The sequence below is a fragment of the Coregonus clupeaformis genome, chromosome 20 (genome assembly GCF_020615455.1).
Source record: "Coregonus clupeaformis isolate EN_2021a chromosome 20, ASM2061545v1, whole genome shotgun sequence".
NCBI lineage: Eukaryota > Metazoa > Chordata > Actinopteri > Salmoniformes > Salmonidae > Coregonus > Coregonus clupeaformis.
Genome location: NC_059211.1, coordinates 65,355,140 through 65,380,924, shown reverse-complemented (window position 1 = coordinate 65,380,924; position 25,785 = coordinate 65,355,140). Strand labels below are relative to the sequence as shown.

General features: G+C 44.3%; 3 protein-coding genes across 3 annotated transcripts; all 3 read left to right on the top strand.

Moving 5' to 3' along the window:
• The first annotated feature begins 344 nt into the window (after positions 1-344).
• Positions 345-10,346, top strand: LOC123481517 (CMRF35-like molecule 8). Its single transcript, XM_045205853.1, has 5 exons — positions 345-384; positions 2,681-3,010; positions 3,329-3,436; positions 9,624-9,731; positions 9,888-10,346. The coding sequence occupies exons 1-5, from the start codon at positions 345-347 to the stop codon at positions 10,331-10,333; spliced, it is 1,032 nt and encodes a 343-aa protein (XP_045061788.1). The 3' UTR covers positions 10,334-10,346.
• Positions 10,347-12,178: 1,832 nt separating this feature from the next.
• Positions 12,179-13,500, top strand: LOC123481456 (polymeric immunoglobulin receptor-like). The gene is made up of 3 exons (XM_045205730.1): positions 12,179-12,282; positions 12,572-12,883; positions 13,012-13,500. Exons 1-3 carry the CDS (start codon positions 12,240-12,242, stop codon positions 13,170-13,172), a joined length of 516 nt encoding a protein of 171 aa, XP_045061665.1. The 5' UTR covers positions 12,179-12,239; the 3' UTR covers positions 13,173-13,500.
• An 11,211-nt stretch (positions 13,501-24,711) lies between these two features.
• Positions 24,712-25,486, top strand: LOC123481516 (CMRF35-like molecule 5). The gene is made up of 2 exons (XM_045205852.1): positions 24,712-24,808; positions 25,158-25,486. The coding sequence occupies exons 1-2, from the start codon at positions 24,769-24,771 to the stop codon at positions 25,484-25,486; spliced, it is 369 nt and encodes a 122-aa protein (XP_045061787.1). The 5' UTR covers positions 24,712-24,768.
• The last annotated feature ends 299 nt before the right edge of the window (positions 25,487-25,785 follow it).

Below are 25,785 nucleotides of genomic sequence, written 5' to 3'. Positions count from 1 at the left end.
TGAGTATCTGGGACTAGACTGGTAGTGACTGGTAGAGAGTCTGAGTATCTGGGACTAGACTGGTAGTGACTGGTAGAGAGTCTGAGTATCTGGGACTAGACTGGTAGTGACTGGTAGAGAGTCTGAGTATCTGGGACTAGACTGGTAGTGACTGGTAGAGAGTCTGAGTATCTGGGACTAGACTGGTAGTGACTGGTAGAGAGTCTGAGTATCTGGGACTAGACTGGTAGTGACTGGTAGAGAGTCTGAGTATCTGGGACTAGACTGGTAGTGACTGGTAGAGGACTGGAGTGAGAGGAGAACAGTATAAAGTAGACAACATAGGAGGGAAGCCAGAGAGTAGAATGAGGAATCTCATGTCTATCAGCATCAGACTTCTCTGTGGTGAGTACTAATATTATTATACCATATTGAACTGTTACTATCAGACCTCAATACATTAATACACACCTCATATTGAACTTTTACTATTAGAATGTATTACATTAATACACACCCCATATTGAACTGTTACTATCAGACCTCAATACATTAATACACACCTCATATTGAACTGTTACTATCAGACCTCAATACATTAATACACACCTCATATTGAACTGTTACTATCAGACCTCAATACATTAATACACACCTCATATTGAACTGATACTATTAGAATGTATTACATTAATACACACCTCATACTGAACTGTGTTACTCACTGAACACTCAATTGTTGGCATATATAATTTTATGCTACAGTGATCAATGCTGTACTATACTATATCATTGAACACTGTTTTACTGTATTGCTGTAGTCCTGAACACATAAATGTACTGTGTCACTCAGCCACAGATTATTAAACATTCTCTACATATCACTCAAGTATCTCCATTACCTGACTGTCTGTGAAATATGGTGACAATGGGCAGCTGATGTTGTAGAGATGATGTGAATCTGTTTCTTTGGTTGTGTCATAGCTGTGAGCTGTGTGGTGTCAGGAGCAGTGGCGGCTCCTGAAAAAATTCTCAGGAGGGGCAATTTTTCTGATGATTTAGGTGACCTACACACATTTTAAAAAAGATATGTCCAGCAACAACATGAAGACAGGGGCAGCATATAAGTCAATACCAGAAGCATTTATTGACTGATCTGGGGAGATGGATTCCAGTTTCTGTGACAGATTATAAATAATCTCTGATGCCTTTGTTATATTAGCTTTTGGTTGAATGTACTGTCGTAGTAAATATATAATGTTATAGCTTGGTCTGACTAAAATCTTGTGCATGACCCATTTTGTGTTGGGCGTTTGTTTTCAATCAATGCTGTTCCTATCCTATAACAATGGACAAAAGAGTCCTATCTTGTCAGCCTTGTCAGCAGGTGGCCAAGGACAACACCCACGCCATAGGTCTCTCAGTTCTTCCAACTCACGAGTTCTTGCTCTGAGGACACACACACACACACACACACACATCATCACTGATAACACACACACACACACACACATCATCACTGTTAAACACACACACACACACACATCATCACTGTTAAACACACACACACACACAAAAATCCCCTCTCTTTAGGCTGAACATTTGAAGACAGAGAACCCGACTCAGAGCCAATGCAACAGTGGAGGGGTCCTCGCCCAACTCATCAGGACCAATCAGAAGATCAGAACTACTAGATTCAACCTACATCATTTATTGTATAAAATGTCAGCACACAATGTTTTCGGGGCTCTCTTCAGATAGCTCCCTAAGAGTTTGACGAACGAGTCCGTGCACACGATTCCAGATATCTTTACCTCTGAATAAACTGCCTTTATTATACCATATCCACCCTGTCCAAAGTCTCTACTTGGTCTCAGTTCTCCAGTAAACTTGTGATTATCAACAGTACACAATGGTAACAAACAATTGGGGGAACTCACGGGGCAGATAGTAAGGTCACAGTGACACAGAAAGCAGTTCAATGTCGGGGCTCGGGGGTACAGAGTCGCTCTCTTACCAGGATCGATTTTCCCTGTGACTGTCAGATCGAGGTCCGCTCCGACCAGGGTGAAGCCGGCCGGCTCCACTTCTCTGTCCGGGACTCTGTCATCCAGCCAAGTCTCCCAGCTGTATTGGATTCCGCTGCCAGCAACGTTTTCATTATTTAGTCCGTTCGTAGCGGGTATGTACACGATCAACAAGATCAGTCCAAAACCCACCACTCGAAATCCATGGTTGGCAGAATGTTTGTAAACTAAGTGTACAAATTAAAAACATAAAATAACGCCACTAAGTGTACAAATTAAAAACATAAAATAACGCCACACTGCAGGTCGCAAAGAGACGCTGCTAGCCGCTATTTGCTTAGTTACGTTCATGGTTACGTCACGTATGACGAAAGCGCGTAAGTGCAAGCCCACAGACACCCATAGAGAATGTATTGAAAGCTTTGAAATTTGAAAAAAATAGATTTTACATGACAGGCTATGAGAGACTTCTGGGCGATTTTCAACCTGACTGAAATCGCCCAAAAACGGGCGGGGCCATTTGAAGCACGACTTTAGCCTGATTTGACATTTAGTGGCAGTCAGATCAGATTACAACACTGATAACTACTGTTGCCGTGATATAATTGATTAGAAAAAAAATCCCTTCCTTTTCCCGTTTGGCAGTGCGTCGCCCATATCGCCCTATTGAACAGGCCGTCCCTGGTCAGGAGTGATCACAAAGAGAGGGACAGAAGGAGGAAATGCTAGCATTCAGTGTCCTTATGCACGGGGGTTTGAGACATACCAGAAGTACCTCTCAAAAGGGATCTGGGCCTACCGGGTTGATGTCATCAAAACCCAAACGCATCAACACCCAACGTGGACTCATAAAGGGAGATACTCTCTGAATGACGACACAGAGAGAAGAGTCTTCACTGTCACCATCACTAACCTGACCCTAGAGGACTCAGGGACCTACTGGTGTGAAATAAACACATGGTGGTGGTATCACAAGACTGAAGTCAGGTTAACTGTGGAGAGAGGTTGGTGTCTAAGAGTTTCTATTAGTGTGTTTATGTAGATGATTACATTTTGCACATTATATTTTTTGTTGATGCATTATATCTCTGTCTCACTCTCTCCTTGACTCTCTCTCTCTGTCTCTCTTCTCTCTCTCTCTCCTTGACTCTCTCTCTCTCTCTCTCTCTCTCTCTCTCTATCTCTCTCTCCTTGAATCTCTCTCTCTGTTTCTCTTCTCTCTCTCTCTCCTTGACTCTCTCTCTCTCTCTCTCTCTCTCTCTCTCTCTCTCTCTCTCTCTCTCTCTCTCCTTGACTCTCTCTCTCTTTTCCTCTCTCTACAGCTCCTTCTCCTCCCATCCCTGGCTCCATCACCTCCAGACCTCTCCTCTCCACGACACACCCATCAACAAACATCACCATGGCAACTGACTCCTCAAACTCCACTGCAGGTATATTACCCTCAGTAGAACTGCTCTCTATAGCCTACACACTTACCTGTAGGCCAACATCTCTCTCTCTCTCTCTCTCTCTCTGTAGCTCTCTCTCTCTCTCTCTCGCTCTATCTATCTGTAGCTCTCTCTCTCTCTCTCGCTCTATCTCTCTGTAGCTCTCTCTCTCTCTGTCTCTGTCCCTCCTCTGGCTTCTTTCTCTACATTTACATTTTAGTCATTTAGCAGACGCTCTTATCCAGAGCGACTTACAGTTAGTGAATGCATACATGCCTTAGACCACTGCGTCTCTCTCTCTCTCTCTCTCTCTCTCTCTCTCTCGCTCTCTCTCTGTAGCTCTCTCTCTCTCGCTCTCTCTCTCTCTCTGTAGCTCTCTCTCTCTCTCTCTCTCTCTCTCTCTGTAGCTCTCTCTCTCTCTCTCTCGCTCTATCTATCTGTAGCTCTCTCTCTCTCTCTCTCGCTCTATCTCTCTGTAGCTCTCTCTCTCTCTGTCTCTGTCCCTCCTCTGGCTTCTTTCTCTACATTTACATTTTAGTCATTTAGCAGACGCTCTTATCCAGAGCGACTTACAGTTAGTGAATGCATACATGCCTTAGACCACTGTGTCTCTCTCTCTCTCTCTCTCTCTCTCTCTCTCTCTCTCTCTGTAGCTCTCTCTCTCGCGCTCTCTCTCTCTCTCTGTAGCTCTCTCTCTCTCTCTCTCTCTCTCTCTCTGTAGCTCTCTCTGTCTCTCTCTCTCTCCTTCTCTGTCCCTCCTCTGACTTCTTTATCTCTCTCTTTCTGTCTTCCTTTGCCCCCCCCAACATCTCCCCCTCTCATCTCCCCACTCACTTCTCCCTCTCCCCCAGTCACTAACATTAACCATGTTATTTAGTCCCTATAACCTGTTCAACACGTAACTGTACTCAGAGAGGTGCTGTATTGAGAGACTAGTTATAGTCATTATCTTTAGTATTGTAACTGTACTCAGAGAGGTGCTGTATTGAGAGACTAGTTATAGTCATTATCTTTAGTATTGTAACTGTACTCAGAGAGGTGCTGTACTTAGAGGCTAGTAGTTATAGTCATTATCTTTAGTATTGTAACTGTACTCAGAGTGGTGCTGTATTTAGAGGCTAGTAGTTATAGTCATTATCTTTAGTATTGTAACTGTACTCAGAGTGGTGCTGTATTTAGAGACTAGTAGTTATAGTCATTATCTTTAGTATTGTAACTGTAATCAGAGCGGTGCTGTATTTAGATGCTAGTAGTTATAGTCATTGTCTTTAGTATTGTAACTGTACTCAGAGTGGTGCTGTATTTAGAGGCTAGTAGTTATAGTCATTATCTTTAGTATTGTAACTGTATGTCACACCCTGGCTCTGGGGACTCTATATGTTGAGCCAGGGTGTGTATATTCTATGGTTGTATTTCTGTGTTGGCCAGAGTGGTTCCCAATCAGAGACAACGAGTGTCAGCTGTTGCTGGTTGTCTCTGATTGGGAGCCATATTTATAGAGGCTGTTTTCCCACAATAGTTGTGGGATCTTGTTCCTTGTGGATTATTCCGTGTTGGTTGTGTTAACCTTTGGACGTCACGGTATCGTTTATTGTTTTTGTTCGTGTGTTCAGTCATTAAATAAAGTATGTTCGTTCATCACGCTGCGCCTTGGTCAACTCACTCTAACGATCGTGACAGAAGACCCCACCATACCAGGACCAAGCAGCGTGTCCAGGAGCAGGCGGCCTGGACATGGGAGGAAGCGCCGGGAAAGGAGCTGGAGAGGTTGGCGATGGCCCAGGTGGGCAAATCGTGGTCCTGGGAGGACATGCTCGGGGGCAAGGAGCCATGGGCTAAGATTAAGGCCCTGGCGAGAGAGGAGCAACGGCGTCAACAGTGTCGTCGTCGGACGGACGAGAGGCAATCCCAGAAAATTTTTAGGGGGGGGCACACGGAATGGGCGACTGGGCAGCAGGAGGCTGCCACAGGGCGAAATGGGAGACGAGGAGAGAAGGCCACCGGGTTACGGGAGCCATTGGTGAGAGGAGGGAAGGAAGTTGTAGAGGCACGGCGAGAGGTACTGAGGTGTATTGCCAGTCCGGTCCGGCCCGTTCCTGATCCCCGTTTAAGGCCAGTGGTGTGTGTTCCCAGTACGGTCCGGCCTGTTCCTGTTCCTCGCACCAAGCCTACGGTTCGCGTCGCCAGCCCGGCCCGGCCTGTTCCTGCTCCTCGCACCAAGCCTACGGTGTGCGTCGCCAGCCCGGCCCGGCCTGTTCCTGCCATTCGCACCAAGCCTACGGTGTGCGTCGCCAGCCCGGCCCGGCCTGTTCCTGCCACTCGCACCAAGCCTACGGTGCGCGTCGCCAGCCCGGCCCGGCCTGTTCCTGCCCCTCGCACCAAGCCTACGGTGCGAGTCGTCAGCCCGGCCCGACCGGTTCCTGCTCCTCGCACCAAGCCTACGGTGTGCGTCGCCAGCCCGGCCCGGCCTGTTCCTGCCCTTCGCACCAAGCCTACGGTGTGCGTCACCAGCCCGGCCCGGCCTGTTCCTGCCACTCGCACCAAGCCTACGGTGCGCGTCGCCAGCCCGGCCCGGCCTGTTCCTGCCCCTCGCACCAAGCCTACGGTGCGTGTCGCAAGCCCGGTCCGGCCTGTTCCTGCCCCTCGCACCAAGCCTACGGTGCGAGTCGCCAGCCCAGCCCGGCCTGTTCCTGCTCCTCGCACCAAGCCTACGGTGCGTGTCGCAAGCCCGGTCCGGCCTGTTCCTGCCACTCGCACCAAGCCTACGTTGCGCGTCGCCAGCCCGGCCCGGCCTGTTCCTGCCCCTCGCACCAAGCCTACGGTGCGCGTCGCCAGCCCGGCCCGGCCTGTTCCTGCCCCTCGCACCAAGCCTACGGTGCGCGTCGCCAGCCCGGCCCGGCCTGTTCCTGCTCCTCGCACCAAGCCTACGGCGCGCGTCGCCAGCCCGGCCCGGCCTGTTCCTGCCCCTCGCACCAAGCCTACGGTGCGAGTCGTCAGCCCGGCCCGGCCTGTTCCTGCTCCTCGCACCAAGCCTACGGTGCGAGTCGTCAGCCCGGCCCGGCCTGTTCCTGCTCCTCGCACCAAACCTACGGTGTGCGTCGCCAGCCCGTCCCGGCCTGTTCCTGCTCCACGCACCAAGCCAGGGGTGCGCATCGTCAGCCCGGTCCGGCCCGTTCCTGCTCCATGCACCAAGCCAGGGGAGCGAGTCGTCAGCCCGGTCCGGCCCGTTCCTGCTCCATGCACCAAGCCAGGGGTGCGAGTCGTCAGCCCGGTCCGGCCCGTTCCTGCTCCACGTACCAAGCCAGGGGTGCGCATCGTCAGCCCGGGCCGGCCCGTTCCTGCTCCACGCACCAAGCCAGGGGTGCGCATCGTCAGCCCGGTCCGGCTCGTTCCTGCTCCATGCACCAAGCCAGGGGTGCGAGTCGTCAGCCCGGTCCGGCCCGTTCCTGCTCCACGCACCAAGCCAGGGGTGCGAGTCGTCAGCCCGGTCCGGCCCGTTCCTGCTCCACGCACCAAGCCAGGGGTGCGAGTCGTCAGCCCAGTCCGGCCCGTTCCTGCTCCACGCACCAAGCCAGGGGTGCGCATCGTCAGCCCGGTCCGGCCCGTTCCTGCTCCAGGCACCAAGCCAGGGGTGCGCATCGTCAGCCCGGTCCGGCCCGTTGCTGCTCCACGCACCAAGCCAGGGGTGCGCATCGTCAGCCCGGTCCGGCCCGTTCCTGCTCCACGCACCAAGTCAGGGGTGCGCGTCGTCAGTCCGGCACAACCCGTGCCTGGGTCACCGGTGCCTGGTCAGGTACCGGTCAGCTGCTCCACACCGGAGCTTAAGCAATCCGCGCCTACGATGTCCAGTCCAGCTCCAGCCAGCGGGGCCAGACCGGATCAGGGGCGCTACGGGGGGATTATTGGAGGGTGGTGGGCGAGCCCGGAGCCGGAACCGCCTCCGAGGAGGAATGCCAACCCAGCCCTCCCCTGGTTTGTTTATGTTTAGGCGCGGTCGCAGTCCGCGCCTTTGGGGGGGGTACTGTCACACCCTGGCTCTGGGGACTCGATATGTTGAGCCAGGGTGTGTATATTCTATGGTTGTATTTCTGTGTTGGCCAGAGTGGTTCCCAATCAGAGGCGACGAGTGTCAGCTGTTGCTGGTTGTCTCTGATTGGGAGCCATATTTATAGAGTCTGTTTTCCCACAATAGTTGTGGGATCTTGTTCCTTGTGAATTATTCCGTGTTGGTTGGGTTAACCTTTGGACGTCACGGTATCTTATTGTTTTTGTTCGTGTGTTCAGTCATTAAATAAAGTATGTTCGTTCATCACGCTGCGTCTTGGTCAACTCACTCTAACGATCGTGACACTGTACTCAGAGAGGTGCTGTATTTAGAGGCTAGTAGTTATAGTCATTATCTTTAGTATTGTAACTGTACTCAGAGCGGTGCTGTATTTAGAGGCTAGTAGTTATATTCATTATCTTTAGTATTGTAACTGTACTCAGAGCGGTGCTGTATTTAGAGGCTAGTAGTTATAGTCATTATCTTTATTATTGTAACTGTACTCAGAGCGGTGCTGTATTTAGAGGCTAGTAGTTATAGTCATTGTCTTTAGTATTGTAACTGTACTCAGAGAGGTGCTGTATTTAGAGGCTAGTAGTTATAGTCATTATCTTAAGTATTGTAACTGTACTCAGAGCGGTGCTGTATTTAGAGGCTAGTAGTTATAGTCATTATCTTTAGTATTGTAACTGTACTCAGAGCGGTGCTGTATTTAGAGGCTAGTAGTTATAGTCATTGTCTTTAGTATTGTAACTGTACTCAGAGCGGTGCTGTATTTAGAGGCTAGTAGTTATAGTCATTATCTTTAGTATTGTAACTGTACTCAGAGAGGTGCTGTATTTAGAGGCTAGTAGTTATAGTCATTATCTTTAGTATTGTAACTGTACTCAGAGCGGTGCTGTATTTAGAGGCTAGTAGTTATAGTCATTATCTTTAGTATTGTAACTGTACTCAGAGCGGTGCTGTATTTAGAGGCTAGTAGTTATAGTCATTACCTTTAGTATTGTAACTGTACTCAGAGAGGTGCTGTATTTAGAGGCTAGTAGTTATAGTCATTATCTTTAGTATTGTAACTGTACTCAGAGAGGTGCTGTATTTAAAGGCTAGTAGTTATAGTCATTATCTTTAGTATTGTAACTGTACTCAGAGAGGTGCTGTATTTAGAGGCTAGTAGTTATAGTCATTGTCTTTAGTATTGTAACTGTACTCAGAGCGGTGCTGTATTTAGAGGCTAGTAGTTATAGTCATTATCTTTATTATTGTAACTGTACTCAGAGAGGTGCTGTATTTAGAGGCTAGTAGTTATAGTCATTATCTTTAGTATTGTAACTGTACTCAGAGTGGTGCTGTATTTAGAGGCTAGTAGTTATAGTCATTGTGTGTTTATGACAATAAGAACATCATGGCTAGAACACAAGGTAACAACAGACATAACTAAGTACCATAATGTAACACGGATTACATCTACCAAGTACCATTTATAAAATGGACTACAACTACCAAGTACCATTTATAAAAATGGACTACAACTACCAAGTACCATTTATAAAATGGACTACAACTACCAAGCACCAAACTGTTACATGGAATACAACTACCTAGCATTAAACCCTTATAAACTACAACTATAAATGTAAAGAAGATACATTTGTGGTGGAAACTAGCCACTGCATCTTTCACCTCCAGACAGTGAATGAGATTGAACCACAACAAAAACACACCGACTGTGCCTGATACTTGGTATTAGATTGAATAATCTGGCTCTTCCTATTGATATCTCATCATTAACATTTCATCTTTATTTCTGCTCTCCTCAACACCCACCTGTTTCTCTGTCTAATGTTGTCTTCCCTCTGAAATGAAGAAACACAGAAGTACAGTACAGTAGAGACTAGCTAAATGTAGCATCACTGGAACATTATGCCTGTGTACTGTCTCTGAGTGTTCTAGGTGATCTGATGTTCTCTGGTGTTGGTCTGGGTGTTCTAGGTGATGTGATGTTCTCTGGTGTTGGTCTGGGTGTTCTAGGTGATCTGATGTTCTCTGGTGTTGGTCTGGGTGTTCTAGGTGATGTGATGTTCTCTTGTGTTGGTCTGGGTGTTCTAGGTGATCTGATGTTCTCTGGTGTTGGTCTGGGTGTTCTAGGTGATGTGATGTTCTCTGGTGTTGGTCTGGGTGTTGTTCTACTACTGCTGGGTCTGCTGCTGTTCATGTTCTTTAGACAGAGGAGAGACAGAGACAGGAGACCAACAGGTACAGTAGTTATCACACACAATCGTTATTTAACAAAAAACACCAAAATATGTCAAAAAATAAATATACATTTTATAAATGAAAACAGTTAATTAAAATAACGTAAATCATCAAAGATAAAATATAAATAAATAATCTGTTTGATTTCCTCTTTAGCATCTAAACACTCCAACCAGGATCAAGACACAGGAACCATCGCTAACCCCATCTACTTCACAGCAACCAATCAGAACCCAGATACAGCCTGTGATATCACCACCATCTATGCCACAGCAACCAATAAGAATCCAGATACAGCCCGTGACTTCACCACCATCGACGCCACGGCAACCAATCCTTGTGCAGATGACATCTACTCCAACGTTGGTCCGTCTACAAAGGTTCCAGACAGTGTGACCTATGCTACTGTCAACTTCCCCAGAGATCCAGACTGTCTCCACTATGCTACTGTCAACTTCCCCACAGATCCAGCCGGTCTCCACTTTGCTACTGTCAACTTCCCCAGAGATCCAGCCTGTCTCCACTATGCTACTGTCAACTTCTCCAGAGATCCAGCCTGTCTCCACTATGCTACTGTCAACTTCCCCAGAGATCCAGCCTGATTCCACTATAATACTGTCTCCTTCAGTACAGACTCTGATGCTAGCAACCACCCAGACACTCACCCTACAGATGTAGACACCTCATAGATGTACTGCACCATTAAACACTCTGCTACATAGTCTACTACTGTCACTGATCTGTATGGCAAAGCATGAATTCATGTTTTCATTTATTAATGTTTTCACTCATTTGTGTTTTTAATTAATTTGTTTATTTGATCGTTCATTTGTTAATTCGTTTATAAATTAATCAATCATTCATTTATGTGTTTGTTCTTTCATTCATTCATTCATATTTTTATTCATATTTTTTACATCGATAATTTGTTAATTTGTTCGTATATTCATTTATTGATTTATTTGTTTGTTCGTTAGTTCAATCATCTGTTCGTTCATTCTTTTGTTTGTTTGTCGGTCGTTCCGTCTGTACCTCCGTTCATTCATTCAATCATTTTTCTACTGTGAATGTAACACTGGCTTGAACAAAAAGAGACAGTTTATCACTTTTAGAAAGCTTTGCTTATTCAGTGTTTTTTACTCCACTTGACTGGGAAATGAGCCTATGTGTATTTATCAATAAAGTACCAATATATTTTTATGTGTTTGATACATTCCATTCTAGACATTACTATAAGTCGTCCTCCCCTCACCAGCCTCCACTGGTGCTGTCAGTAAACTCAGTACCTGTCTCATCAGCATGTACCACTGTCACTAGACACACAGAGCTGAGATGGAAGAAGAGATGGAGGGATAGATGGAGGGAGATCGCCCTCCAGTGGCAGAATAACTCTGTTTCTCTCTCTGTAGACAGCCTCCAGTCTGCATGAGAGTGTATGAATGTGTTTCTGTGCTTTGATCCATAGAGGCCTCTCTCTCCCTCTTTTTCTCACTGATCTCTTTCTTTCTTTCTTTCTTTCTTTCTTTCTTTCTTTCTTTCTTTCTTTCTTTCTTTCTTTCTTTCTTTCTTTCTTTCTTTCTTTCTTTCTTTCTTTCTTTCTTTCTTTCTTTCTTTCTCTCTTACCCTCTCTATTCTGTGTGATGTAGGAACAGACAAATGATTGGTTAAGGAGGAAGAGGGAGGGACTGTCAGAAGAAACATGTGGTAGGAGGGTTTGAACTAGTAGAGAGAGAGAGAGAGAGAGAGAGATACAGATGCAGAAATAGGGAAGTACATAGTTGTACCAGTGCAAGGAGTGAGTGAGAGAGAGGGAGGGGCAGAGAGAGAGAGAGAGACATAGAGTACATAAAGTACATGACGTTTAAGTTCCTATAAGTAGAGAGAGAACAGAGAGAGTTGTAGACTTGGACACACAGCATTAAATCAGGACCTATTGACACCTGGACCAACCTGGAGAGAACACAACATTATATCAGGACCTATAGACACCTGGACCAACCTGGAGAGGACACAGCATTATATCAGGACCTACAGACACCTGGACCAACCTGGAGAGAACACAACATTATATCAGGACCTATAGACACCTGGACCAACCTGGAGAGAACACAACATTATATCAGGACCTATAGACACCTGGACCAACCTGGAGAGAACACAACATTATATCAGGACCTATAGACACCTGGACCAACCTGGAGAGAACTCAACATTATATCAGGACCTATAGACACCTGGACCAACCTGGAGAGAACACAACATTATATCAGGACCTATAGACACCTGGACCAACCTGGAGAGAACACAACATTATATCAGGACCTATAGACACCTGGACCAACCTGGAGAGAACACAACATTATATCAGGACCTATAGACACCTGGACCAACCTGGAGAGAACACAACATTATATCAGGACCTATAGACACCTGGACCAACCTGGAGAGAACACAACATTATATCAGGACCTATAGACACCTGGACCAACCTGGAGAGAACACAACAAGATGAGGATCCTGCTGATAGTCATCCTCCTCTCCTTCATGACAGGTAATAAGCTTGTAATAACTCTCTATAACAATGTAATAATATCCAGTTAGTCTTCTTATAATGGCTGCTACTACAGATAAGGAAACACTACGGTGTGTGTGTGTGTGTGTGTGTGTATGTGTGTGTGTGTGTGTGTGTGTGTGTGTGTGTGTGTGTGTGTGTGTGTGCATGTGTGTGTGGGTGATGTGATGATGCCACTGGTGTAGGAATTCTAACCATCAGTACACTAGTATTACAAAACACTAAACCAAGAGGAATATAAAATATTTTTATCTTCTCTGATTGACAGGTTGTTTGAGCTCCTTCAAAGTGACAGGATACTCTGGAGGAACTGTCATCATCTACTGTGCATATTCACATCAGCAGGACGACAATCAAACATCTTTCAGTGATGGTAACAGCAAGGATACAATCAGAACTGGATTGAAGAACACCTGGCAGCACAGTGGTAGATTCTCTCTGTATGACAACACTGAAGGAAACGACTTCACGGTGATCATCAGACAACTGACTAAACAAGATGAAGGGACCTACTGGTGTGGAGTGGACAAACCTATTGCAATGGGAAGTTACACTGATGTAGAGCTGAAAGTAGAGGAAGGTGAGTCACTTTTGCTTTAACTTTATAAAATGAATTTAGCTCGATGTTATTGCATGGTCAATATCACTAGTAAAGGAAGTCAGTCTATAGTATTAGACTAAGGTTGTAATTTGTGTTCCTATTGACAGATGACTGCTGTGAGAAGTCAGTCACGGAGACGGTCTATCTGGGAGGAGAAGCTACCATCAGCTGCAACTATCCAGAGGACCACGAGGACAGCACCAAGCATTTCTGCAAAGAAGACAGGGACTGTAAATACAAGATATCAGCTTACTATTACCAAACATGATTCTCAACTGCAAAAGCTGGGCGTTTCTCTCTGTCTGTAAACAGCAGAGTGAAATCCTACTCAGTGACCATCAGTGACCTGACTGAAGATGATACTGGGACCTACTGGTGTGGAGTAGAAACCAGCAGGACAGAAGACCGTTACATTGCACTGATCACACAGGTGAAGCTACGTGTTATAAGTGAGTATAAACAAGACTTGGATCTGATAGAAGGTGGAGACCTGCAGACTACACTAGACTTCACCTCTCTGTGGGTCAGTGGATCAACTCTTTACATCAGTGGTGACTGGTTGGAGGATATATAGGAGGACAGGCTCATTGTAATGGCTGGAATGGTATGGATGGAATGCTATCAATACATGGAAACCATGTGTTTGATGTGTTCGATACCGTTCAATTTATTCCATTCCAGCCATGACAATGAGCCCGTCAAACTACAGTATATCTCCTCCCACCAGCCTCCTCTGCTTTCCATGCTGTACACCTACAGTAAATGTGTCATGTCTGACAGTAAAAATAATAAAAAGCCATAAAATAGCAATCACATCTAGAACATTGGGAAATATGGTGTTACAGTTTTTCTCAGTCGCTTTGGTGCATTTCTTAGATCAAAAGTGCAATTCTTGATACTACTTGTACAAATTCCAAATCATCTAGTCACTTGTGCACATCATTAAAGCAATTTCTTATTCCTTTGAACAAATTGCAATTGCTTTTGTACATATTGCAATTGATAATGTACAAGTGTCAGCTTTTTTCCACATTTTCAATTGCTCATGTCATGTTGATCAAAATATAGTAGATGGTTCTCTGTTGAATAGTCTTACCCCTCAAAACATCTAGGCATTAGTTCCTTGCATAAGCCATTACATGCAAAATTGTTGAACTATTTGTCATAAACTGTCAAGCATAGTTTTACACATTTCTATTAGACCTTTTGTACAAAAACGTAAATTGCTGAATCGTGCAGGTGAAATTAACCCTCACTCATGAAGGAATGTAAAGTGTTAGTTCAACCAACAATCAACCAGTTGTCTAAATTGCTCAAAGGTGCATCTCATGAAGAATCAATTGGCAAGCATATATAGACAGACCACAACACAGAGTTGCAATTTTCCAATAATGGATGGACCAGGAAACGAACAGGGTCAACAGCCAAGAGGAGGAAGAAGAGGAGCAAGGATGCGTGGTGGAAGGCAAAACAGAGGAAGAGGCAGAAGAGGACATAGGCGCATATCTGATGACATAAGGGCCACTATTGTAGACCATGTTGTCAATCATGGCCTTACAATGGCTGAGGCGGGTCGAAGGGTGCAGACGAATATTGGGAGATCAACCGTGTCCTCAATAGTACAAACGTTTCGAAGAGAGAACAGGTATGTCCACCAATGTACAGTGCACTGTTACTGTATATAAGCAGTATACTGTATACTTCCTACAATGCTTCATATTACAGTAGTCCACTTGTATTTCACAGCATACAGAAATATACTCTATACAGATACATACTGCACCTTACATGCACCCACCTGTATGTTTTACAGTAAAATGTGTGTTCGCATAGTTTTTGTCTATGTGAAAGTGTGCGATGCATCACTGCATTTTTCCACACATAGGACTGCAAGATTACCTCAAACCGGTGGCAGAGGACGCCTTTTCACACCTCAACAGGAGGAGGCTATTTGCACCATGGTCCGAGCAAACAATGCCATGAGACTCAGGGAAATACAAAGGACCATTATAGAAGACAACGATGTCTTTGAAAACATCCATACGGTTAGCATCTCAACCATCGACAGGGTGCTGCATAGAAACCAGATGAGTATGAAACAGCTGTACCGTGTACCATTCCAAAGGAATGAGGACAGAGTTAAGGAGCTACGGTACCAGTATGTACAGGTAAAACATATATCTATGTAACTACTTTACAGCAACATTTTATAGTGTTACATAGTACAGTAAGCATAAACTGCACACATTTCCATTGCTGTGGAAGGAACATGCAATATATGTACATTTTATGTCACTCTTCCTTACCAAAACAAATTCAACTGTGTGTTCTGGGATATAGCGTATAATGGAGTTGGAATCAAGTGAACCCTCTCACAACTTTGTATACGTGGATGAGGCTGGCTTCAACCTGACCAAATGCAGAAGGCGGGGTCGGAATATCATCGGTCACAGAGCTACTGTGGATTTGCCAGGCCAACGGGGAGGAAATATCACCATGTGTGCTGCTATTTCGGAGCATGGTGTCCTAACCCATATCCCCCCTTTTAGGGCCATACAACACCCAGCATCTACTCAACTTTTTAGAGACTCTCTACAGGGCTCTCATCCCTGATGATGAGAGGGGTCTGTTTAGAGAGGATTTGCCAAAGTATGTGGTCATTTGTGATAATGTGAGTTTCCATCGATCAAACATCATAAGGCAATGGTTTGTGACCCACCCGAGGATGCTCATAGAATTCCTCCCACCTTATTCACCATTCCTTAACCCAATTGAGGAGTTCTTTTCAGCATGGAGGTGGAAGGTGTACGATCGTCAGCCACACACACAGATGACCCTGCTGGCTGCAATGGATGCAGCATGTGAGGACACCACAGTAGACGCCTGCAGAGGATGGATAAGGCATTCCAAAAGATTCTTTCCACGTTGCATTGGAAGGGAAAATATCCGGTGTGATGTGGATGAGAATATGTGGGCTGACAGACAGGAACGTCTGGATGTGTAGAGACAGCACTAGAACAGTGCTGTGGGCAAAGTTGTGCCTTAGGGGTGGTTTCCTGTGTTTCTTTCTAATTTAGTTTTTTTTCCTTTGTGCCCCTTGGGTTGTCCAGTCTCTTTCAATCAATAACCCACATACAGTAATATGTAAATAGTACTGTTGAAATTGATATATGCCATAGAAGTGCAGCCTTGTGCATTTTCAATACAGTAACTGTCATCCAAACTGTAGCCTAAGTTTACATCAAGTAATACTGCCAAAGTACACAGTTCCATTGACAACATGCCTAAACATTTTGACAACCTTGTTCGTGAACAATGACTCAATGACTTATCATTCTGATGACACTGACATGATCATTGGCATGAATATTTACTTTTGAGAGATGTACTAAGGATTTTTAGTGACTGACTAGCTTTAGAAACATATCTATTGTATATTGCAGTTTGTACAAATTGTTCTGAGAAATGCACTTATTATTTTGCACATGTTAGGGCGACTGAGAAAAACTGTATTATCTAATTGTCAAAAACCAGTTCATTGAAATGTAGCATTGAACTTAACATCTTATCAGTAGTAGTTGTTCAGTGGTTGACAGCAGGCAGTGAGTGTGTTAGTGGAGGCTGGGTGTGTCTGTGTGTTTGTAGCGGTGTGAAAAGCCACTGGACCAGAACACTGTAACTTCCTCTGTAATGTCTGTATGTTTGTAGCGGTGTGAAAAGACACTGGACCAGAACACTGTAACTTCCTCTGTAATGTCTTTGTGTTTCAATATCTGTCTCAGTATCACTAAGCAGTCATGAGTTCAAGATATATAACCCCAGGTTTAAAAACTGAATGGCATCATGAAACTTGCAGTTGTCATGTGAGAGGAAGACAAGGAGAGAGAGAGAGAGAGAGAGAGAGAGAGAGAAGAGAGAGAGAGAGAGAGAGAGAGAGAGAGAGAGAGAGAGAGAGAGAGAGAGAGAGACAGAGAGACAGAGAGACAGAGAAAACAAACACCATTGTAAATACAACCCATATTTATTTTCACATCGCTACAGTGCCTTGCAAAAATATTCATCCCCCTTGGCGTTTTTCCTATTTTGTTGCAATACAACCTGTAATTTAAATTGATTTTTATTTGGATTTTACTTGTTGCGTGCATATGTACTCAACCCCCTTTGCTATGAAGCCCCTAAATAAGATCTGGTGCAACCAATTACCTTCAGAAGTCACATAATTAGTTAAATAAAGTCCACCTGTGTGCAATCTAAGTTTCACATGATCTCAGTATATATATGAATATATATGAAGCATGGTGGTGGCAGCATCATGCTGTGGGGATGTTTTTCATTGGCAAGGACTGGGAAACTGGTCAGAATTGAAGGAATGATGGATGGCGCTAAATACAGGGAGATTCTTGAGGGAAACCTGTTTCAGTCTTCCAGAGATTTAAGTTGGGACGGACGTTCACCTTCCAGCAGGACAATGACCCTAAGCATACGGCTAAAGCAACACTCGAGTGGTTTAAGGAGAAACATTTAAATGTCTTGGAATGGCCTAGTCAAAGCATAGACCTCAATCCAATTGAGAATCTGTGGTATGACTTAAAGGTCAACTTGAAGGAGCTGGATTCGTTTTGCCTTGAAGAATGGGCAAAAATCCCAGTGGCTAGATGTGTCAAGCTTATAGAGACATACCCCAAGAGACTTGCAGCTGTAATTGCTGCAAAAGGTGGCTCTACAAAGTATTGACTTTGGGGGAGTGAATAGTTATGCTAACTCAAGTGTTCTGTTTTTTTGTCTTATTTGTTGTTTGTTTCACACACAAAAAAAATGCATATTCAAAGTGGTAGGCATGTCGTGTAAATGAAATGATACAAACTGGTGTAGAAGCAGAGGATAAATAGGGGAAGTGCCTCTCTCTCTCTCTCTCTCTCTCTCTCTCTCTCTCTCTCTCTCTCTCTCTCTCTCTCTCTCTCTCTCTCTCTCTCTCTCTCTCTCTCTCTCTCTCTCTCTCTCTCTCTCTCTCTCTCTCTCTCTCTCTCTCTCTCTCTCTCTCTCTCTCTCTCTCTCTCTCTCTCTCTCTCTCTCTCTCTGAGTAATGTGTGTTGTGTTCCACAGGATCTGTCACTTCAACACACAGAGTGAGCCCAGACAAAGGGAACAACGAAGGGGTCAGTGTATTTTATTTGTTAGTTTTAGTGACTGAGTGATGTGATTGAATGATGTCATTGAGTGATGTCAATTAGTGTGTGTTTTATGTGTTGTGTTGAGTGATGTCATTTAGTGTGTGTTATATATTATGTGATTGAGTGATGTCATTGAGTGTGTTTGTGATATTCTCTCCTCTTCCTCCTCCCTTTTTCTCTCCTCCCTCCTCTTCAGGGTTGTCATGGTGACGGTGACTATGAGGAGATAAAGGAGCGCCCCCTACAGTCAGACTCAGACTCTGCGCCCACCACCATCTACGCCACCGCCAACTTACCCACAAGCCACTCTGACTCTCCCCACTACGCCAGCATCAACTTCCACAAGAACCCCAGCGGCCCCAACGAAGCCAGAGTCACCATCACTAAAGAGGGCAGCTGCCGCAATGAGGCCACCTTTGCCATCGATAAAGAGGGCACTTCCTCATGTGACTATGCTACTGTGAACTTTGGTCAAAGCCCCGCCTACTCTACTGTCAATCATCCACACAGCTCCACTGAGGCTCCTCCCATCTACTCTACAGTCGGCAAACCCACACACACCTGAGTCACTGGCAACCAATCACAAGGGCCATGCACACACTGGCGACCAATCACAAGGGCCATACACCCACTGTCTACCAATCAAAAGGGACATATGTTAACTATATGCACTGACCTCTCTTTTTAGCTAATCTTTTTAATTGTTTTGCTCATTCTCTCTCTCTCTCTCTCTCTCTCTCTCTCTCTCTCTCTCTCTCTCACTCTCTCTCTCTCTCTCTCCCACACACCCAGACAGTAGCAGGTCTTGTTTCCTACTTCTTCAAATGTTGTTGTTGACAGGGAGAGGATATGAGGTCACAGTCCTATAGCCTTTTCCTTACTGACACAGTCAATTAGCTACTTCCTGTTCTCTCAGTGACAGTGAGTGTGCATGTCTTGAAAGTATGAGACGCCTGGTTCTTGCCCGTGTAGGCGGAGGTATCACTTGATTTGCAATTTAGGAGGCCGGCGGCGAATTCCAAATGCCCTGCTCAAAACCGACAGCGAGGCTCACTAAAGGCTCAAAAATATTTCAAAAGCCATTACCATCAGAGACACATGGAGCTGTCTGAGAAACAATTATTCCTTTTTTGATCTGTCTGATAATTCTTCCTCATTTGCCGTGTTTTAGTGACGACATTCACCGTCAGTACTCGATAACAACGGCAAAAAGCGCACCCACCCAATAGATTATTATTATTATTATTGTTGTTGTTGTTGTTACTATAATGATGATTATTATAATTATTATTATTACCATTGTTATTAATATTACTATAATGATGATGATGATGATGATGATGATGATGATTCTGATTATTATTATTATTATTATTACCCTGTACTATTATAATGTGAAGTGTAATATAAATCTGTTATCTTTTTATTGTGGTGGTTTTATGATGTGAATTTTTCTGAATTGTATATAGTATTGTACATTCTTAACTAAATAAAAAACATCTGACTTCTCTAGACCCTTCCTCCTGACAGCAAATATCAGTTATTATGGGCTGCAGGTCTCTCGCTCTTTCTCTCGCTCTCTCTCTCTCTCTCTCTCTCTCTCTCTCTCTCTCTCTCTCTCTCTCTCTCTCTCTCTCTCTCTCTCTCTCTCTCTCTCTCTCTGTGTCTCTATGTCTCTCTCTCTCTCACACAAACACACACACACACACACATAAACACACACACATAAACACACACACATAAACACACACACATAAACACACACATAAACACACACACATAAACACACACACATAAACACACACACATAAACACACACATATCAGTATCTTCAACCTGTGTCTTCTCTTCCCTAGCTCCTCTTCTTGTGACCACTGGAACTCCCAGAACACGTAGGAACACAGTACAACTCTTATCATTCTAGCTGGGGAAGCTGTAGGAGGACTAGTTGGTTAGGAAACTGGTACAGTAGGAGGACTAGGTGGTTATGAAACTGGTACAGTAGGAGGACTAGGTGGTTATGAAACTGGTACAGTAGTAGTAGGAGGACTAGGTGGTTAGGAAACTGGTACAGTAGTAGTAGGGGGACTAGGTGGTTAGGAAACTGGTACAGTAGTTGTAGGAGGACTAGGTGTTAGGAAACTGGTACAGTAGTTGTAGGAGGACTAGGTGGTTATGAAACTGGTACAGTAGTTGTAGGAGGACTAGGTGGTTAGGAAACTGGTACAGTAGTAGTAGGAGGACTAGGTGGTTAGGAAACTGGTACAGTAGTTGTAGGAGGACTAGGTGGTTAGGAAACTGGTACAGTAGTTGTAGGAGGACTAGGTGGTTAGGAAACTGGTACAGTAGGGGGACTAGGTGGTTAGGAAACTGGTACAGTAGGAGGACTAGGTGGTTAGGAAACTGGTACAGTAGGGTGACTAGGTGGTTAGGAAACTGGTACAGTAGTTATAGGAGGACTAGGTGGTTAGGAAACTGGGACAGTAGGGGGACTAGGTGGTTAGGAAACTGGTACAGTAGGAGGACTAGGTGGTTAGGAAACTGGTACAGTAGGATGACTAGGTGGTTAGGAAACTGGTACAGTAGGGTGACTAGGTGGTTAGGAAACTGGTACAGTAGTAGGACTAGGTGGTTAGGAAACTGGTACAGTAGGAGGACTAGGTGGTTAGGAAACTGATACAGTAGGAGGACTAGGTGGTTAGGAAACTGGTACAGTAGGATGACTAGGTGGTTAGGAAACTGGTACAGTAGTTTTAGGAGGACTTGGTGGTTTGGAAACTGATACAGTAGTTATAGGAGGACTAGGTGGTTAGGAAACTGGTACAGTAGGAGGACTAGGTGGTTAGGAAACTGGTACAGTAGTTATAGGAGGACTTGGTGGTTTGGAAACTGATACAGTAGTTATAGGAGGACTAGGTGGTTAGGAAAATGGTACAGTAGGGGGACTAGGTGGTTAGGAAACTGGTACAGTAGGGGGACTAGGTGGTTAGGAAACTGGTACAGTAGGGGGACTAGGTGGTTAGGAAACTGGTACAGTAGCTGAAGGAAGGAGAAGGGTCTGAGAGGAATGTTATTATCTTGTATTTGTAGTTCTAGGTACCCCAGTGGTCATCATGGTGTCTGAGAGTCTGACTGTGTTGGTGGTGATCTACCAATGGAGGAGAGACAGGAAATCATCAAGTGAGTAACCCTCATATGAATGTATATATATGTACATGAACGCAGGCAACAGACACACACACTGCAACCATTGTTCATGATACACTACATGATCTAAAGTATGTGGACACCTGCTCGTCGAACATCTCATTCCAAAATCATGGGCATTAATATGGAGTTGGTCCCCCCTTTGCTGCTATAACAGCATCCACTCTTCTGGGATGGCTTTCCACTAGATGTTGGAACATTGCTGTGGGGATTTGCTTCCATTCAGCCACAAGAGCACTGATGTTAGGCAATTAGGCTTGGCTTACAGTCGGTGTTCCAATTCATCCCAAAGGTGTTCGATGAGGTTGGGGTCAGGGCTCTGTGCAGGCCAGTCAAGTTCTTCCACACCGATCTCGACAAACCAGTTCTGTATGGACCTCGCGTTGTGCACATGGGCATTGTCATGCTGAAACAGGAAAGGGCCTTCCCCAAACTGTTGCCACAAAATTGGAAGCACAGAATCGTCTAGAATGTCATTGTATGATGTTGGAGCAACATTTCCACTTTACAATAACAGCACTTACAGTTGACCGGGGCAGCTCAGGCAGGGCTGGTTGTGACACAGTGTTTGTGTTACCAGAGCTGGGGTTCAATTTAATTTAATTTAGTTCCATTTCAATACAGACAATGAATCGCAATACAATTTGTCATTGATGACCATCATTTTTTATGTGGACTTTTCAATCCATGAATGGAATTTCACTTCACTTCCTGAATTAACTGAGATGAAACATATAGTTCATTTGAATAACTGTAACCTCGTCCCCAGGCTAAATAGAGAGAGAAAGAGCCGTCTGGTTGTCGAGATTAGAGTATATTTCTTAATCAGTACTGATAACATTCTGTAGGGGGCGATGTGGAGGTCGTTCTATTTGTTTACTGAGATCTCAGTTGCTTGTCTGTTATGTGATGACATCATTCATTAAGGGGGAGTTGGGTTGTAGAGGAGGGATGTTTCTTCTGTTCAGAAACTCATCTGTTGAGTTGATCATTTACAAAGACTGTATTTGGATCAATGAAATGTCAGAAAAGTAATAAAATATATTGATGTATACTTTAACTGTATTGTCATCATCTCAACAATGTGTTCCTCCTCTGCTGGAACAAACACGGTAATTTGAGAACAGAGAAGTTTTAACACTTAGTCACCCACAGTTAGCTGAGTTCTCTTGTGGTTTGGAAGTCTAACCTTCGGCCGGTTTGAACCAGTTTCACTCTGCAGCACATATAGACCTGCAGACACTGAGGTCACTACAGAGAAATCATCAGGATATGTAGGCTAATGCCATCCCCTCCCACCACCACCATCACTACCTCAATCTCTCTGACATGCTTTGGCAATGTAAACATATGTATCCAATGCCAATAAAGCCTTGTGAATTTAATTTAATTGAGAGAGGGAGAGAGGGAGAGGGAGAGGGAGAGGGAGAGGGAGAGAGAGAGAGAGAGAGAGAGAGAGAGAGAGAGAGAGAGAGAGAGAGAGAGAGAGAGAGAGAGAGAGATAGATAGATAGATAGATAGATAGATAGATGAGTGGGGTGAGGTGTCTCCCTCTCGCTCTAGATTCTCCTACATTGGACTCTCCCGGTGCAGGACAGAGTCAGAGTGCTGGTATGTTTCATGTCTACTGACTTCAGTGGTGGCAGAAGTCTCAGAAGTGAGAACTGATGCGTATAATCAGATTTAGCTAACAGCTAATTTACATCTGTCCCAGGGAAGATTTAAGGCCATGTAGATGTGAGTCTCTCAGAGGCCCACAGGAAGTGATGCAACATTTGAGGTTTTGTGGAGAGCTACTGCTGACACCATGGCCTCTGTTGCTATGGTTACTATGATCACTGTCTTACTCATACCTTTGTTATCTATCCTCTCTCTCTGTCTGTATGTCTGTCTTTTTGTCTGTCTGTCTTAATCAGACATTCATGTGTTGAATTGTTATAAAGAAACTTGGTTGAATGATTTTAAAACATCACACATTCACACGTTTAAGTCAACTTTAAGTAAAAAATATATATAATCAAATAAATCAGACGTTCAACGGTTCATTTCTGGCATTTGTCCCCCCTCATACCTCCCTGTATTCCAGGTACCTCAGTGGTGATCATTGTGTGTGTGAGTCTGGCTGTGCTGGTGGTTGTTGTCATCCTCCTCATATTCTACAGGTTCTGGCAGAGCAACAAGGATCTAGGTGAGATACCATCAAACACACACACGTCCACTCACGCATGCATACTCACATCACGTTCACACACACATGCCGCACGCACACACACACACATGCGCACGTTCGAACTTGCACACACATTACATTACATTACATTCTAATATGTAATTCTATGCTCTGTATTCTGAAGAGAAGAGGTCGTCTGATCGTCTGGTTTTGATACACAAGTGTTATCGTTACCAGAGCTGGTGTCCAATTGAATTTATAACAATAATCACAACTCAATTTATCATTGATGACCATCATTTACCATGTAGACTTTTCAATCCATTAATGGAATTTCACTTACATAACCGTAACTTCGTCCCCAGGCTCAATAGAGAGCGAAAGAACCGTCTGGTTGTCGAGATTATAGGATATTTATTCATCAGTACTGATAACATTCTGTAGGGGGCGATGTGGAGGTCGTTCTATTTGTTGACTGAGATCTCAGTTGCTTGTCTGTTATGTGATGACATCATTCATTAAGGGGGAGTTGGGTTGTAGAGGAGGGATGTTTCTTCTGTTCAGAAACTCATCTGTTGAGTTGATCATTTACAAAGACTGTATTTGGATCAATGAAATGTCATAGAAAAGTAATTCAAGAGATTTATGTATATTTTAACTATATTGTCATCATCTCAACAATGTGTTCCCCTCTGCTGAAACAAACGTGGTAACTTTAGAAAAGAGAAGTTGACAGTTTTAACACAAGTCTAACATCCGGCCGTATTGAACCAGTTTCTCTCAGCAGGACATATAGACCTGTAGACACTGAGGTCACTACAGAGAAATTAGGATGTATCAGCTAATGTCCACCCACTCTACCACCACCATCACTATCTCAATCTCTCTGACATGCATTTTATACTGTTTATTTCACTTTTGTTTATTATCTATTTCACTTGCTTTCGCAATGGAAACATATGTTTCCCATGCTAATAAAGCCCTTTGAATTGAATTGAATTGAATTGAGAGAGAGAGAGAGAGAGAGAGAGAGAGAGAGAGAGAGAGAGAGAGAGAGAGAGAGAGAGAGAGAGAGAGAGACAGAGAGAGAGAGAGAGGAGAGAGAGAGGAGAGGGGTAGGTTGTTAGAGGAGGGAGGAGCTTCAACTAAGGAAGACAGATCATTTCAGAAACACTCTGCTGTCAAACGAATAGCTGACAGAGAAGCTGTTGTGGACCTGTGCTAGCTGGTAGTATAGACAAGTAACTTGAACAGTATAGTAACTGTGATAGTAAAGTAACTTCAACGGTATAGTAATTGAGGATTAACTGTCCAGAATGAAGATACTCCATGTTGTCTCCTGCTGTCTTCTCTCAGGTGAGCTCTGTCTGTCTGTATCAGTTTCTATACTACTGTCTGGATTATATAGTACAAAAGGAATAAAAAAGGTACTTGTCTATAAGGTTTTACAGTTCTGAGTTTGTTTTTCACATGTACCTTATGATAATGCACTGAACTTAGAATGCTTAATATGTTGGTCTTTTACCTTGGTTTATGCAGGGTTAAAGTAAGATTATGCAGGGTTAAAGGAAGATGTCCACGGTTCAAGTATGATTTGTGCAGGGATAAAGTAAGTTTTATGCAGGGTTAAAGTAAGATTTGAGCAGGTTAAAGTATATTTCACAGGTCATCAGTTGTGACTGTACTGTGTGTTTCTGTTTGACAGCTCTGTGTGTGGTGGAGTCAGCTGTCATGAATGTGAAGGATGTGGTGGGAGGACAAGTCATGTTCGGCTGCTCATTCACATTGGCAGGGAACAACATCAAATACTTCTGCAAGGGGACATGTTCTGGTAAAGATATTCTGGTTCAAACTAATGGGAGAAAGAATGTATCTCAAGGTAGATACAGTATAGATGACAACAGATATGGAGTCTTCTATGTGACCATCAAGAACCTGAGGAAGCCAGACTCTGGGACCTACTGGTGTGGAGTGGACCGAACTATAAAGGACACATACCAAGAGGTGTATCTCACAGTTACAGATGGTAAGTGAACACTACATATAAATTGATATCTAGTAATGAACTTCCTGACTTATATCCCCTGACATAAAGTTGTTTCAGTATTGGTGTTTATATGTACTTTCTACTGACTCACAGCTCCTCCCATTCCTACACCGTCACCTGTCACCTCCAGACCCCATGTCTCCACAATCCTCCCAAACCTCTCTGCATTATCCCCAAACACCTCCACAATCCTCCCTAACCTCTCTACAACGTTTCTGACATCTGGAGATATCAGTGGTCACTTTTCATCAAGAACAGGTATGATGAATCTCTCATCTCAGACATT